Source organism: Zosterops lateralis (genome assembly GCF_965231275.1).
Source record: "Zosterops lateralis genome assembly, chromosome: 23".
NCBI lineage: Eukaryota > Metazoa > Chordata > Aves > Passeriformes > Zosteropidae > Zosterops > Zosterops lateralis.
Window position 1 is genome coordinate 1,013,829 of NC_139783.1, and position 16,312 is coordinate 1,030,140.

At 50.6% G+C, this 16,312-nt stretch overlaps 2 protein-coding genes and 1 long non-coding RNA gene across 7 annotated transcripts; 2 read left to right on the top strand and 1 right to left on the bottom strand.

The window, feature by feature from the left end:
• Positions 1–78: 78 nt before the first annotated feature.
• Positions 79–478, top strand: LOC310918262. Of its 2 annotated transcripts, XR_014591637.1 has the most exons (3): positions 79–114; positions 178–198; positions 275–478. It is a non-coding gene; the product is annotated as an uncharacterized lncRNA (long non-coding RNA). The 2 variants fall into 2 exon arrangements; XR_014591638.1 differs by lacking the exon at positions 79–114 and having other exon boundaries at positions 155–198.
• Positions 479–3,575: 3,097 nt separating this feature from the next.
• On the bottom strand, positions 3,576–9,379 carry TBCB (tubulin folding cofactor B). Its single transcript, XM_083877304.1, has 6 exons — positions 9,055–9,379; positions 7,574–7,717; positions 6,855–6,951; positions 4,905–5,096; positions 4,736–4,808; positions 3,576–3,925 (listed from the first exon to the last, which is right to left on the bottom strand). Exons 1-6 carry the CDS (start codon positions 9,166–9,168, stop codon positions 3,811–3,813), a joined length of 735 nt encoding a protein of 244 aa, XP_083733430.1. The 5' UTR covers positions 9,169–9,379; the 3' UTR covers positions 3,576–3,810.
• Positions 9,380–9,677: 298 nt separating this feature from the next.
• On the top strand, positions 9,678–15,359 carry POLR2I (RNA polymerase II subunit I). 4 transcript variants are annotated; one of them, XM_083877271.1, is made up of 6 exons: positions 9,678–9,816; positions 10,410–10,442; positions 11,523–11,591; positions 13,247–13,321; positions 14,891–14,942; positions 15,220–15,359. In XM_083877271.1, the coding sequence occupies exons 1-6, from the start codon at positions 9,731–9,733 to the stop codon at positions 15,280–15,282; spliced, it is 378 nt and encodes a 125-aa protein (XP_083733397.1). In that variant the 5' UTR covers positions 9,678–9,730; the 3' UTR covers positions 15,283–15,359. The 4 variants fall into 4 exon arrangements, with proteins under 4 accessions (XP_083733397.1, XP_083733395.1, XP_083733396.1 ...); XM_083877269.1 differs by having other exon boundaries at positions 9,701–9,816; positions 10,388–10,442; positions 11,539–11,591; XM_083877270.1 differs by having other exon boundaries at positions 9,701–9,816; positions 10,388–10,442; positions 11,542–11,591; positions 15,220–15,358.
• The last annotated feature ends 953 nt before the right edge of the window (positions 15,360–16,312 follow it).

Sequence of the window (16,312 nt, forward strand, 5' to 3'; positions counted from 1 at the left end):
CACCAAAGGGTCACCCAAAGGTCACCAATGGTCACCCAAAGGTCATCTAAGACCACCGGTGGTCAGTCAAAGGTCACCCAAAGGTCACCTGAGGCCACCAATGGTCACCCAGAAGTTGCCTGAGGCCACCTAAAGGTCACCAATGGTCACTCAAAGGCCACCAATGGTCACTCAGAGGTCACCAATGGTCACTCAATGGTCACCCAGAGGTCACCCAATGGTCACTCAGAGGTCACCAATGGTCACCCAAAGGTCACCCAATGGTCACCCAAAGGTCACCCAAAGGCCCCCTGGGCCACGCGGCTCCTCAGACTCCCCCAAACCCCAAAAATCCCATTAAAAATCCCCCCAAAAAACCAAAAAATCCCCCCAAAAACCCCCAAAATTTCCCCCCAAAGGCACTTCCGGGGAGGGCGCCCCCTACTGGACGGAAATTTGGGGCAAAATCCCCCAAAAAATCAGAAAAAAAAATTAAAAATTATAATTTTGGGGGATTTTTTTGGGGAAATTTTGTTTTTTGGGGGGAATTTTGGGGGTCCCGGAGTTTTGACGGTACCACGGGACCCCCCCGGGTCTCTGAGCACTTTAAAAAACGCCCCCGAAATCCCCCAAAAAAGGCACAAAATTCCCCCCAAAAAATGGTTTAAATTCTCAAATTTACGAATTTTGGGAGTTGAAAAAATAAATACAAAAAACGTGGGAAAAAAGTGGAAAAATTGGGGTTTTTTTTAAAAAAAAAAGGGTTTTTTTAATGTGAAAAATCGGATTTTTTAACATGAAAAAATCTGATTTTTTAATGTGAAAAATGAGATGGGGAAAAAGGCAAAAAAAATTGAATTTTTTTTTCCCAAAAAAAGGGGTTTTTTAGCAGGAAAAGTCACTTTTTTTTACATGAAAAATTGGATTTTTTTAATGTGAAAAATGAGATGGGAAAAAGGTAAAAAAAATTGGGTTTTTTTCCCAAAAAAAGGAGTTTTTTGCATTAAAAATCTGAATTTTTTTTTACATTAAAAAATCAGATTTTTTCATATGAAAAATGAGATTAAAAAAAGCAAAAAAATTTGGGGTTTACCCCCCCCAAAAAAGTTTTTTTTCACATTAAAAAAAATGACTTTTTCCCATAAAAAATCAGATTTTTTTCCCATTAAAAAAATCAGATTTTTTCCCATAAAAACATCAGGTTTTTCCCATAAAAAATCAGATTTTTTTCCATTAAAATATCAGATTTTTCACATTAAAAAATCCGATTTTTTTCCCATTAAAAATCAGATTTTTCACATTAAAAAATCAGATTTTTTTCCCATTAAAAAATCAGATTTTTCACATAAAAAATCCAATTTTTCCCACTAAAAAATCACATTTTTTCCCATAAAAAATCCGATTTTTTTTCAACCCGATGAACCTTTTGGGGGAATTTTGGTGCCAAAAAAAGGGGAAAAAAAAAGAAGGAAAAAAATCCATCAAAACTTGGAAAAAATGGAAAAAAAACCACTAAAAAATCCCATTTTCCCTCCTTTTCCTGCCACATTCCGGGGACGGTTTTTGGGCCAGAAAATCTTGAATTTTGGGGGTTTTATTTTTAATTTTTAAATTTTTTTTTGGTTTTTTTCCCTTTTTTTTGGGTTTTTTTTTGGGAATTGTGGGGAAAAAATCCTTGGAGGAGTTTTTGGAGCCGCCGTAAGTTATTGTTGAAATAATGAATAAAAATTTAAATAAAAATGAGAAAAAAATAATAAAAATCATCCCCAACAAAAAGAAAAAAACTCAGAATTTCCCTCCTCAAACACAAAAAAAAATTGGGATTTTTTGGGGTTTGCAAAGGGGATTTTTTTATTAAAATTTGGGAATTTTTTTAATTAAAAAATTGGGATTTTTTTCATTAAAATTGGGGATTTTTTTAATTAAAAAATTGGGATTTTTGGGGTCTCCAAGGGGGGATTTTTTCATTAAAATTTGGGATTTTTTTCCATTAAAATGGGAAATTTTTTTTCATTAAAATTTGGGATTTTTTAGGTCTCCAAGAAGGGAATTTTTTCATTAAAATTGGGGATTTTTTTCATAAAATTTGGGATTTTTTGGGGTCTCCAAGGGGGGATTTTTTAAATTAAAATTGGGATTTTTTTTCATTAAAATTTGGGATTTTTTGGGGCCTCCAAAGGGGGATTTTTTCATTAAAATTGGGGATTTTTTTCATAAAAATTTGGGATTTTTTTCCATTAAAATTTGGAATTTTTTGGGTCTCCAAGGGGGGATTTTTTCGTTAAAATTTGGGATTTTTTTCCATTAAAATTTGGAATTTTTTGGGTCTCCAAGAGGGGATTTTTTTCGTTAAAATTTGGGATTTTTTTTCATTAAAATTGGGATTTTTGGGGTCTCCAAGGGGGGATTTTTTTCATTAAAAATAGGGATTTTAATGGGAATTTGCCACTGGGATTTTTCCCCTCCCCAAACTGACCACGCCCCCTTTGACCCCTCATTAACATCCCCAGACCACTCCCACATTGCCATAAATGGGCATTCACAGCCCTGCCCCCTCCACTCCCATTGGCTGAGCCACCTGTCAATCACAACTCCGCCCCCTCCCTCAGATGCCGCGCTCTGATTGGTCGGCGCCATTTCCCCCCTTAAAAAACGACCAAAACTCGAATTTTTCACCTTAAAACGCCATTTTGGGGTGGGGGAGGAGCCAAAAGGGGCGTGGTCTGGACGCGTTGTGGCCACGCCCCTTTAGCCACCCTCAGGAGCATTGTGATTGGCTGATTGCACAAGCCACGCCCCCACGAAGCGACGCCCCTTTGGGCACCCTCAGGAGGGCTCTGATTGGCTGGATTCACAGGCCACACCCCCAGGAGTGCTCTGACTGGCTGAATGGACAGGCCACGCCCCTAGGAGTGCTCTGATTGGCTGAATTCACAAGCCACGCCCCCACAAAGCCACGCCCCCTTTGGGCGCCCAACGTGGGGCGGGTTTGGAGGTTCCAAAGGGGGAAATTTGGGAATTTTCGAGAGAAATTTTGGGGAATTTCAGGAATCTCGAGAGGAATTTTGGGAATCCCCAAAAAATTTTGGGGTCCTGGAGAAAATTCTGGGAATTTTGAGAGGAATTTTGGGGATTTTGGAGAGGAATTTTGGAGGGAATTTTGGGAATCTTGGGAGGGATTTTTGGGAATCCAAAATTCAAATCCAAAATCAGAAATTTTTGGGAATTTTGGAGGGAATTTTGGGAATCCCCCCTCAAAAAAAAAAAATCTGGGGAATCCCAGAGAGAATTTTGAGAATCCCAAAAAATTTTGGGGTCCTGGAGAAAAATTTGGGAATTGTGAGGAAATTTTGGGAATTCTCAGAGAAATTTTGGGAATCTTGGGAGGAACTTTCTGGAATTCTGGGAGGAATTTTGGGAATCCCAAAATAAATTTTGGGGAATTTTGGGGAATTCTGAGGGAATTTTGGGAATCCCGGGATAAATGTTGGGAATTCTGAGGGAATTTTGAAATCCCATGAGGAATTTTGGGATCCTGGGAGGGAATTTCAGGAATTTTGGGAGGAAATTTCGGGAATTCTGAGGGAATTTTGGGAATTCTGAGGGAATTTTGGGAATTCTGAGGGAATTTTGGGAATTGTCACTTTTGCGTCACCTCCAAACCCCAAAAACAAACAACAACAAAAAAACCCAATTATTTTCCCCCTCCCCTTTAAAAAAGACAAAACTCGACCATTTCCAGGCGGTTTTTCCCCAAAAAAAAAAGCGGGAAAACGCCGGGAATTTTGGGAATTTTGGGATTTTTGGGATTTTTTTGGGGATTTTGGGGTCTCAGAGCTCGTCCAGCCCGTCGTCCTCGGGAGGGAAATCCCCGGCGGTGACACTTTGGGGCTTCACAAACGCCCCAAACTTGGGGGGACACTCGAAATAACGGCGGCCCCCGACGCTGGGGGAGGGAAGAGATAAGAGATAACAGGGTTAGAGATAAGAGATAAGGGAGAGATAAGAGATTTTGAGGTGATAAGAGGAGGTTTGGGGTGATGAGAGATAAGGGAGGGATGAGGGATTTGGGGGTGATGAGAGATAAGGGAGAATAAACCCAAAAAAAAATCCTTTTAGGATCCCCAAACCCCCTCCAGGACCCCCCAAAACCCCCTTGAGACCCCCCAAATCCCCCCAAAACTCCTCCAGGACCCCCCAAAACCTCTCAAATTTCCCCCAACTCCTCCCTAAAACTGCCCAACCCCCCAAAAATAACCTTCAGGCCCCCCCAAAACTTCCCCCAGACCCTTCCAGGACCCCCCAAACCCCTTCAGGACTCCCCAAATGTCCCCAAAACCCCCCCCCAGGATTTCCCAGATCCCCCAAAACGCCTCCAGGACCCCCCAAAATTCTTCTAAACCCCTTTGGGACCCCCCAGACCCCTCCAGGACCCCCTAGAATCCCTTCAGGACCCCCCCAAACTCCCCAAAACCTTCCCCAAACCCCTTTAGAACCCCCCAAAAACTCCCCCAAAACCCCTTTGGGACCCCCCAAATCCCCCCAAAACCCCTCCAGGACCCCCCAAAACCCCTTTGAGACCCCCCAAAAACTCCCCAAACCCCCTCCAGGACCCCCCAAAACCCCTTTGAGACCCCCCAAATCCCCCCAAACCCATTTGGGACCCCCCAAACCCTTTCAGGACCCCCCAAACTCCCCAAAACCCCTCCAGGAGCCCCCAAAACCCCTCCAGGACCCCCCAAATCTCCCCTCTCACCTTCCATCGTGTTTCCCCAACGGTTCATCGTATCGAACTCCCACCCACAATCCCGGCTTGAAATCCGTCTCACCTTTAAACCGGGAAAAAAACCAACAAAACTGGGATTTTTACACCTCGGAAAAGGCGTAAAAGGTGACAATAAATGCCAAAAAGTGTGGACACGAACCCACGAAGGCGATGGTGCCCCTGCGGCAGGGCTGGCCCGGCACACGGACCTCGCAGCGAGCCCCGAGGGGCAGCGCGGCCGCGGCCGCCGCCTCCTGCTCCCGGCGCTGCTCCAGGGCCCGGCCCCGCTCCTGCTCCCGGGCCCGGTCCCAGCGGCCCCACGAGCGCTGCCGCAGGAACGAGCGCATCGACTCTGTGGGGACAGCAGGGGACATCAGGGGACAGGGACACACTGGTGTCACTCCTGCTCCCGGGCCCGGTCCCAGCGGCCCCACGAGCGCTGCCGCAGGAACGAGCGCATCGACTCTGCGGGGGGACAGCAGGGGACATCAGGGGACAGGGACACACTGGTGTCACTCCTGGTCCTGCTCCTGGTCCCATTCCTGGTCCCCATCCCAATCCCATTCCTATTTCCAGTCTCAATCCTATTCCCATTCCTATTCCTATTCATGGTCCTGGTCCTATTCCCAGTCCCAGGAGTGCAGGGACTCCCTGGGGACACCCAGGGGATATCAGGGGACAACAGGGGACATCAGGGGACAGGAACACGCCGGTGTCACTCCTGGTCCTGCTCCTGGTCCCATTCCTGGTCCCCATCCCAGTCCCTTTCCCATTCCCATTTCCAGTCCCAATCCTATTCCCATTCCTATTCCCCTTCTTCTTTGTATTCTTGTTCCTATTCCCAGTCCCAGCGGTCCCAGGAGCTCAGGGACTCCCTGGGGACAGGGACACGCTGGTGTCACCCCTGGTCCTGGTCCCATTTGTGGTCCCCATCCCATTCCTATTCCCATTCCTATTCCCAGTCCCAGTCCTATTCCCATTTATATTCCCAGTCTCAATTCTATTCCCCTTCCTCTTCCTATTCATGGTCCTGGTCCTATTCCCAGTCCCAGTGGCCCCAGGACTGCAGGGACTCCCTGGGACAGGGACAAGGACAGGGGACATTGGGGACACCCAGGGGATGGCGGTTTGGGGACAGGGACACGCTGGTGCCACTCCCAACCCTGTTCTTGTTATTCTTCCCATTCCCGTTCCCATTCCCGTTCCCATTCCCGTTCCCATTCCCGTTCCCATTCCCGTTCCCAGTCCTGGTCCCAGAGGTCCCAGGAGTGCAGGGACTCTGTGGGGACACCGAGGGGACATTGGGGACAGCAGTGACACACAGGGGACAGCGGCAGTGTCCCCAATGTCCCCAACACCCCCAATGTCCCCAGTGTCTCCAATGTCCCCAATGTCCCCAATGGCCTCATTGTCCCCAGTGTCCCCAACAAACCCAATGTCCCCAACAAACCCAATGTCCCCAACACCTCCAATGTCCCCAACACCATCCTCAATGTCCCCGATGTCCCCAGTGTCCCCAAAACCCCCAGTGTCCCCAACACCTCCAACATCCCTAATGTCCCCATTGACCCCAATGTCCCCAATGTCCCCAACACCCTCAATGTCCTCAACACCTCCAGTGTCCCCAACACCATCCTCAATGTCCCAAATGTCCCCAATGTCTCCAACATCCCCAATGTCCCCTGATGTCCCCAGTGTCCCCAATGTCCCCACTGCCCCAATGTCTCCAATGTCCTCCAATGCTTCCAACATCCCCAATGTCCCCTGATGTCCCCAGTGTCCCCAACACCCCCCAAAGTCCCCAGTGTCCCCAATGTCCCCACTGTCCCCAATGTCCCCAGTGTCTCCAATGTCCCCAACGTCCTCAACACCTCCAATGTCCCCAGTGTCCCCAATGTCCACAATACCTCAATGTCCCCAATGTCCCCAGTGTCCCCAACACCCCCAATGTCCCCTGATGTCCCCAGTGTCCCCAATGTCCCCAATGTCCCCAATGTCCCCAATGTCTCCTGATGTCTCCAATGTCCCCGATGCTCCCAATGTCCTCAATGACCCCAATGTCCCCGATGTCCCCGATGTCCCCTGATGTCCCCAGTGTCCCCAAGGCCACCTGTCCTCTTGTCGTAGTCGCTCTCGGCCATCTCGTACTTGGCCACCTGGGACAGGTCCTCGAACTGCCCGGCCCGAGCCCCGCTGCGATCCGTCACCTGGGGGGGGACAGTGTCCCCAAAGTGTCACTCAGTGCCCCAAAGTGTCCCTAAACTGTCCCCAAGGTGTCCCCAGGGTGTCCCTTCAGTGTCCCCTCAGTGTCACCGAGGTGTCCCCTCAAAGGTGTCATGGCCTCGGGGACACTCTGGGGACACTCTGGGGACACTTTGAGGACACTTTAGAGACACTTTAGGGACACTTTAGGGACACTCTGGGGACACTTTTAAGGACACTTTAGGGACACCCTGGGGACACTTTGGGGACACTTTTAGTGACACTTTAGAGACACTTTTAGGGACACTTTAAGAACACTTTTAGGGACACTTTTAGGGACACTCTGGGGACACTTTTAGGGACCCTTTAAGGACATTTTAGGGACACTTTAAGTGACACTTCAGGGACACTCTGGGGACACTTTGGGGACACTTTAGGGAACACGCTGGGAACACTTTTAGAGACACTTTAAGGACACCCTGGGGACACTTATAGGGACACTTTAGGGACACTCTGGGGACACTTTAGGGACACCCTGGGGACACTTTTAGAGACGCTTTAGGGACACCCAGAGGACACTTTTAGGGACAGTTTTGGGGACATTTGGGGACACTTGGGGACACTCACGTGCACCCTGCAGCCGTCAGTGACGGGGTAGGAGCCCAGCAGAGCCTCGTCACAGTCCAGGGCCCCCAGGGGCTCGTCCTCGGCCCCAAACAGCTCCAGCTCCATGCACGACGCCGGGGAGCCCACAACGAGTTCCAGTTTGCACTGGGGACGGAGAGTGGGGAGACTGGGAGCAGTGGGAATGGAGAGTGGGGATACTGGGAGCACTGGGAATGGAGAGTGGGGATACTGGGAGCACTGGGAATGGAGAGTGGGGATACTGGGAGCACTGGGAATGGAGAGTGGGGATACTGGGAGCACTGGGAATGGAGAGTGGGGATACTGGGAGCACTGGGAATGGAGAGTGGGGATACTGGGAGCACTGGGAGCCCATAACCAGCTCCAGTTTGCACTGGGGATGGAGAGTGGGGAGACTGGGAGCACTGGGAGTGGTGAATGGGGGTACTGGGAGCCCACAACCAGCTCCAGCTTGCACTGGGGACAGAGAATGGGGAGACTGGGAGCACTGGGAGCACTGGGAGGGTTACTGGGAGCCCTGGGAGCAGTACTGGGAGCACTGGGAATGGAGACTGGGGAGACTGGGAGCACTGGGAGCCCATAACCAGCTCCAGTTTGCACTGGGGATGGAGACTGGGGAGACTGGGAGCACTGGGAGTGGTGAATGGGGGTACTGGGAGCACTGGGGATGGAGACTGGGGAGACTGGGAGCACTGGGAGCCCATAACCAGCTCCAGTTTGCACTGGGAATGGAGAGTGGGGAGACTGGGAGCACTGGGAATGGATACTGGGAGCACTGGGAATGGACACTGGGGATACTGGGAGCACTGGGAATGGATACTGGGAGCACTGGGAATGGACACTGGGGATACTGGGAGCACTGGGAATGGACACTGGGAGCACTGGGAATGGGATACCGGGGATACTGGGAGCACTGGGGATGGACACTGGGGATACTGGGAATGGCACTGAGGGGAGGGACACTCACAGGGATCTCCCAGTAACTCCCAGTTTATACTGGGAGACGATACTGGGGAGTCCCAGTGCTCCCAGTTTGGGGTTTGGGGTTCCCAGTTCAGATTTGGGGCTCCCAGTTTGGGATTTGTGGCTCCAAATTCGGGATTTTTGGCTCCAAATTCGGGATTTGGGGTTCCCATTTGGGGTTTGGGGTCCCAGTTCAGATTTGGGGTTCCCAGTTTCGAATTTGGGGTTCCCAGTTCAAATTTGGGGCTCCAAATTTGGGATTTGGGGTTCTCATTTGGGGTTTGGGGCTCCAAATTGGGAATTTGGGGCTCCCACTTCAGATTTGAGGCTCCAAATTTGGGATTTGAGGCTCCAAATTCGGGATTTGGGGCTCCCAGTTCAGATTTGGGGCTCCCAGTTTCGAATTTGGGGTTCCCAGTTCAAATTTGGGGCTCCAAATTTGGGATTTGAGGTTCCCATTTGGGGTTTGGGGTCCCGTTATCCCGTTCCCGGTGCGGTACCTTGAGCTCGGCGATGGTGAGCGAAGGCGAGAAGCGTTTACAGGCACGAAAGGCGTTCAGGGAGCTGCTCACCGCCAGCCACACCGGGCCCGGCCCGCTTCCTCCGCCGTTCATGGCTCCGGTACCGACCGGGCCCCGCCGGTACCGCCCCAGCCCAACCGAACCGGGCTCCCCGCACACCGCCAGGCCCCTCCGGCAGCTCCCGAGCCCCTCCGGGAGCCTTCGGGAGCTTCCCGGGAACCTCCGGGGGTCCCGAAGCGGGAGCCCCGAACGGTTCCGCGCCCGCCCGAACCGGAGCCGCTTCTGGAACCTTCACGGGCCGCCACAGCCGGGACCGGTGAGGGAGCGGCCAATCAGAGCTCGCGGAGGAGGCCACGTGGTACAAAACTGACCAATAGCGTTGGAGGAAAGGCGGAATTAAGAGCAAAATTACCCAGTGGACTCATAAAGAGGGCGGGTTTAATGATGATTGACCAATAGGAAGAGAGAAAGGGCGGGGAGATGAGGAGCTCGACCAATAAAAAAAGAGAAAGGGTGTGTTTAAGTGAGAATGGGCCAATAGAAATAAGAAAAAGGCGGGGTCGTTAAAAATAGGAAGTTGGAGGGGGGGTCTAAGGGAGCGTTGACCAATGAGAAGAGGGAACGCGAGTGATTGACGGGTGGTTTGACCAATGGGATGGAGGAGGAGGTGGAAGGGGCAGCCATGGATGGGGACGGTGCGTACGAGCCGGGCTTTGTGGGGATCCGCTTCTGCCAGGAATGGTGAGGGAAAACACCGGGAAAACACCGGGGAAACACCGGGGAAATGACGGGGAGAACAAGGAGTGGGGGGGGAGAAACTGCGGGAATGGGCTGGGGGTGAATGGGGAGGGAGCGGGGGACAGGCGGGGAATGGCGGGAAATGGAGATCGGGAGGGAAAAAAACGGGAGTTGTGAGGGGAAAAATAAAGGGAATTGTGAGGGGAAATAAACGGGAATTTTGAGGGGAAAAATAAAAGGAGTTTTGAGGGGAAAAATAAAAGGAGTTTTGAGGGGAAATAAACAGGAATTTTGAGGGGAAAATACAGGAAATTGTGAGGGAAAATACAGGGATTTGTGAGGGGAAAATACAGAAAATTGTGAGGGGAAAATACAGGGAATTGTGAGGGGAAAATACAGGGAATTGTGAGGGGAAAAATAAAGGTAATTGTGAGGGGAAAATAAAGGGAATTTTGAGGGGGAAAAATCGGGAATTTTGGCGGGGAAAAATTGGGAATTTTGAGGGGAGAAAAATTGAGAATTTTGAGGTGGAAAATTAAGAATTTTGAGCTCCCAGTAATCCCAGTTTCCCCAGTAACAACATGCTGTACCCCAAGGAGGACAAGGAGAACAGGATCCTGCTTTATGCTGTGAGTGCCCCAGTCCATCCCAGTTTATCCCAGTTTATCCCAGTTTATCCCAGTCCATCCCAGTCCGTCCCAGTCCGTCCCAGTCCCTCCCAGTTTATCCCAGTCCATCCCAGTCCGTCCCAGTCCTTCCCAGTGCTCCCAGTCCATCCCAGTTTGTCCCAGTGCTCCCAGTCCATCCCAGTTTGTCCCAGTGCTCCCAGTCCATCCCAGTCCTTCCCAGTCCATCCCAGTCCATCCCAGTTCATCCCAGTGCTCCCAGTCCATCCCAGTTCATCCCAGTCCATCCCAGTCCATCCCAGTTTATCCCAGTCCATCCCAGTCCATCCCAGTGATCCCAGTTTATCCCAGTTTATCCCAGTCCATCCCAGTCCATCCCAGTTCATCTCACTTTGTCCCAGTCACTTCCCAAACCCCTCCCAGTCATTCCCAGTCCATCCCAGTTTATCCCAGTCCATCCCAGTTTGTTCCAGTTCATCCCAATCCCTCCCAGTTTGTCCCAGTTTGTTCCAGTCCCCTCCCAGTTTGTCCCAGTTCCTCTCCAGTGCCCCCCAGTTCCTCCCAGTCCCCTCCCAGTTTGTCCCAATCCATCCCAGTCCCTCCCAGTTCACCCCAGTGCCCCCCAATCCCCTCTCAGTTCATCCCAGTTCCTCCCACTCCCCTCCCAGTCCATCCCAGTTTGTCCCAGTCCCTCTCCAGTGTCCTCCAGTCCTCCCAGTCATTCCCAGTCCCTCCCAGTTTGTCCCAGTCCTCTCCCATCCCCTCCCCAGTGCCCCTCAATCCCCTCCCAGTTCATCCCAGTTTGTCCCAGCCACTTCCCAATCCCTTCCCACTCCCCTCCCAGTTTGTCCCAGTCCCTCTCCAGTGCCCCCCAGTCCCATCCCAGTTCCTCCCAGTCCCCTCCCAGTTTGTCCCAGTCCATCCCAGTCCCTCCCAGTCCTTCCCAGTCCATCCCAGTTTATCCCAGTCCATCCCAGTTTATCCCAGTCCCTCCCAGTTCATCCCAGTCCCCTCCCAGTCCCTTCCAGTGTGTCCCAGTCCGTCCCAGTTCCCCCCAGTCCATCCCAGTGTGTCCCAGTGCAGGAACTGTGATTACCAGCAGGAGGCCGACAACAGCTGCATCTACGTCAACAAGATCACGCACGAAGTCGAGTGAGAGACGCCCCCAAAATGTCCCCAAAATGTTCCTAAAATATCCCCAAAATATCCCCAAAATGTTCCCAAAATGTTCCCAAAAATGTCCCCAAAATGTTCCCAAAATATCCCCAAAATGTGCCCAAAATATTCCCCAAAATGTGCCCAAAATATTCCCCAAAATGTTCCCAAAATGTGCCTAAAATGTGCCCAAAATATTCCCCAAAAATGTTTCCAAATTATTCCCAAAATGTGCCCAAAATGTCCTCAAAATGTTCCCAAAATGTTCCTAAAATGTGCCCAAAATGTGCCCAAAATGTCACCAAATTATTCCCAAAATATTCCCAAAATATTCCTGGAATTCATCCCCAAATTATTCCTAAAATTATTCCCAAAATATCCCCCAAAATCCCAAAATATCCCCCAAATACCCCAAAATATTCCTGAAAATATTCCCAAAAATCCTGAAAATGTTCCCAAAATATCCCCAAAATATCCCCAAAAATCCCCAAAATATTCCCAAAATATTCCTGGGATTCATCCCCAAAATATTCCCAAAATATCCCCCAAAATATCCCCCAAAATCCCAAAATATTCCTGAAATATTCCTGAAAATATTCCCAAAAATCCTGAAAATGTTCCCAAAATATTCCCAAAATATTCTTGGGATTCGTCCCCAAATTATTCCCAAAATAATTCCCAAAATATCCCCAAAATCCCCCGAAATATCCTTAAAAAATTCCCAAAATATCCCCAAAATATTTTTGGGATTTTTTCTTAGAAATTGTGGAATTTGGGGGGAATTTTGGGGCAGAATTTGGGAAAATTTTGGGAAGATTTGAGGGAATTTTGGGGAATTTTGGGTGGGATTTTGGGGGAATTTTGGAGAATTCTGGGTGGGTTTTTTGGGAATTTTTTTGTAAATTTTAGAGGCAATTTTTGGAGATTTTCGGGGGAATTTTTGGAGATTTTTGGGCATTTTTTGGAGAATTTTGGGGGCAATTTTGGGAGATTTTGGGGGAATTTGAGAAGATTTTTTGGGGGAATTTTGGGACATTTTGGGGCAGTTTTTTGGGGGTATTTTGGGAGATTTTGGGGCCATTTTGGGTCACTCTGGGTGTGATTTTTGGGGGAATTTTGGGAGTTTTTTGGGGGAATTTTGGGTCACTCTGCCCATGATTTTTGGGGGAATTTTGGGAATTCTGGCCGTGATTTTTTGGGGAATTTTGGGACATTTTGGGGACAATTTTGGGGCAATTTTTGGGTCATTTTGGGTGTGATTTTTGGAGCAATTTTGGGAGATTTTGAGGGAATTTGAGAAGATTTTATGGGGAATTTTTGGAGGTTTTGGGGCAATTTGGGGGCCGTTTTGGGTCACTCTGGGTGTGACTTTTGGGGCAATTTTGGGACATTTTGGGGCAATTTTGGGGCAATTTTTGGGTCATTTTGGGTGTGATTTTTGGGGCAATTTTGGGGGAATTTGAGAAGATTTTTGGGGGAATTTTGGGACATTTTGGGGCAGTTTTTTGGAGGAATTTTGGGAGATTTTGGGGGAATTTTGGGTCACTCTGGGTGTGATTTTGGGGGGAATTTTGGGACATTTTGGGGCAGTTTTTGGGTCATTTTGGCTGATTTTTGGGGTAATTTTGGTCGTTTTTGGTCCCTTTGGGCAGTGAGCTGACCCAGATCATCGCTGACGTGTCCCAGGACCCGACCCTGCCCCGGACTGAGGATCACCCCTGCCAGAAGTGAGCCTGGGACCCCAAAACACACCTGAAAACACACCTGGGAGCCCAAAAATACACCTGGGGACACCTGGGACACCCCAAAACACACCTGGGACACACCTGGGAGCCAAAAACACACCTAAAAACACACCTGGGAGCCCAAAAATACACCTGGGGACACCTGGGACACCCCAAAACACACCTGGGACACACCTGGGAGCCAAAAACACACCTAAAAACACACCTGGGAGCCCAAAAACACACCTGGGACACCTGGGACCACAAAAAATACACCTGGGACACCTGAAAATACACCTGGGACACCCAAAATATACCTGGGAGCCCAAAAACACACCTGGGACATCTGAAAATACATCTGGGGGCACCTGGGACCCCCAAAAACACACCTGGGGGACCCAGAATGCACCTGGGGCACCCCAAAACACACCTGGGGCACCTGAAAATACACCTGGGAGCCCAAAAACACACCTGGGGGACCCAAAAATACACCTGGGGACACCTGAAAATACACCTGGGACACACCTGGGACACCCAAAAACACACCTGGGACACCTGAAAACACCTGGGGACACCTGGGGGACATTTGGGACCTTTGGGGACACCTTGGGGACACCTGGGACACTTTGGGGACACTCTGAGGACATCAGGGACCTTTGGGGACACACCTGGGGGACATTTGGGACCTTTGGGGACACCCTGGGGACACCTTGGGACACCTTGGGGACATCAGAGACCTCCCCAAGGACCTTTGGGGACACCTGGGACAACTGGGGACATTGGGGACACTCTGGGGACATTTTGGGGACACTGAGGATGCCTGGGGACACCTTGGGGACAGATGGGACACCTAAAAAATGCACCTGGGGACAACAGGGACACCTTGGGGACACCTGGGGACACCTTGGGGACACTCTGGGGACACTTTGGGGACACTGGGGACATCAGGGGACACCTTGGGGCATCTAAAAAATGCACCTGGGGACAACAGGGACACTTTTGGGACACACCTGGGACACTTTGGGGACAATTGGGACACCTGGTGGACATCAGAGAGCCTTGGGGACACACCTGGGGACACCTTGGGGACACTTGGGGGACATTGAACCTCCTCAAGGACCTTTAGGGACACCTGGGGGACATCAGGGACACCTGGGGACACCTTGGGGACACTTTGGGGACATCAGGGACACTTTGGGGACATCAAAGCCCCCTCAGGGACTCTTGGGGACACCTGGGGGACATTGGGGTCACCTGAGAGACACCTCGGGGACATTTTAGAGACACCTTGGGGACACCTTGGGGACACCTGGGGACATCAGGGACCTTTGGGGGGACTCCCTGGGGACACCTGGGGACACCTGGGGACATTTTGGGGACTCTTGGGGACGTTTTAGGGACATTTGGGGACCCTTGGGGACATTTGGGGACCCTTGGGGATATTTTAGGGACATTTGGGGACCCTTAGGGACATTTGGGGACCCTTGGGGATATTTTAGGGACATTTGGGGACCCCTGGGGACATTTTAGGGACATTTGGGGACACTTTGGTGACCCCTGGCCGTGTCCCAGGTGTGGTCACAAGGAGGCCGTGTTCTTCCAGTCGCACAGCGCCCGCGCCGAGGTGAGACCAGAACCCAAAATAGCCCCAAAAATTACCCCAAATTTTGGGGATTTTGGGGAGGAATTTTTGGGAATTTTGGGGGGAATTTTGGGGAGGAATTTTTGGGATTTTTTGGGGTTTTGGAGGGTGAATTTGGTTTCTTTTCGGGGGATTTTTGGGGTGGTTTTGGTGGGGGATCCTGAGGGGTTTTGGGGAGGGATTTTTGGGGAATTTTGGTGGTTTTTTTGGGGTGAGTTTGTCCAGGAATTTCCCCTAAAATTGTTCCCAATTCCCCCAGGATGCGATGAGACTTTACTACGTGTGCACAGCCCCTCACTGCGGCCACCGCTGGACTGAGTGACCACAGAGTGACCCCTGAGTGACCCCTGAGTGACCCCAGAACTGACCACTGAGTGACCACGGAGTGACCATGGAGTGACCCCAACACTGACCCCAAATAAATAAACCCTGGACCTTCAGAAAACCCAAAAGTGACCCCAGAAGTGACCACAAAATGACCCCTGAGTGACCCCAGAATGACCCTAAAGTGACCCCTGAGTGACCCCGGAGTGACCCAAAACTGACCTGGGACCCCAAAACCGGCCCCAAATAAACCCTGGACCTCCAGGACCCCAAAACTGACCCTGAAGTGACCCCAAAATGGCCCCAAAGTGACCCCAAAACTGACCACAGAGTGACCGTGGAGTGACCCCAACACTGACCCCAAAAGTGACCCAAAAGTGACCACAAATAAACAAACCCTGGACCTTCAGAAAACCCAAAAGTGACCCCAAAATGGCCCCAAAGTGACCCCAGAACTGACCCCTGAGTGACCACAGAGTGACCCGAGTGACCACAGAACTGACCCCTGAGTGACCGTAAAGTGACCCCAGTGACCCCAGAGTGACCCCAAAGTGACCCCAGAGTGACCCCAAAACTGACCCCAGAGTGACCCATGAGTGACCGTAAAGTGACCCCTGAGTGACCCCAGAGTGACCCCAAAACTGACCACAGAGTGACCCCTGAGTGACCCCAAAACTGACCCCAAAGTGACCCCAGAGTGACCCGAGTGACCCCTGAGTGACCCCAAAACTGACCCCAGAGTGACCCTAAAGTGACCCCTGAGTGACCCCAGAGTGACCCCAAAACTGACCCCAAAGTGACCCCTGAGTGACCCTAAAGTGACCCATGAGTGACCCCTGAGTGACCCCAAAACTGACCCCAGAGTGACCCCAAAATGGCCCCAGAGTGACCCCAGAGTGACCCCAGAGTGACCCCTGAGTGACCCCAAAACTGACCCCAGAGTGACCCCAAAGTGACCCCAGAGTGACCCATGAGTGACCCCAGAACTGACCACAAAACTGACCCTAAAAATTAAAGAAAAATAATAA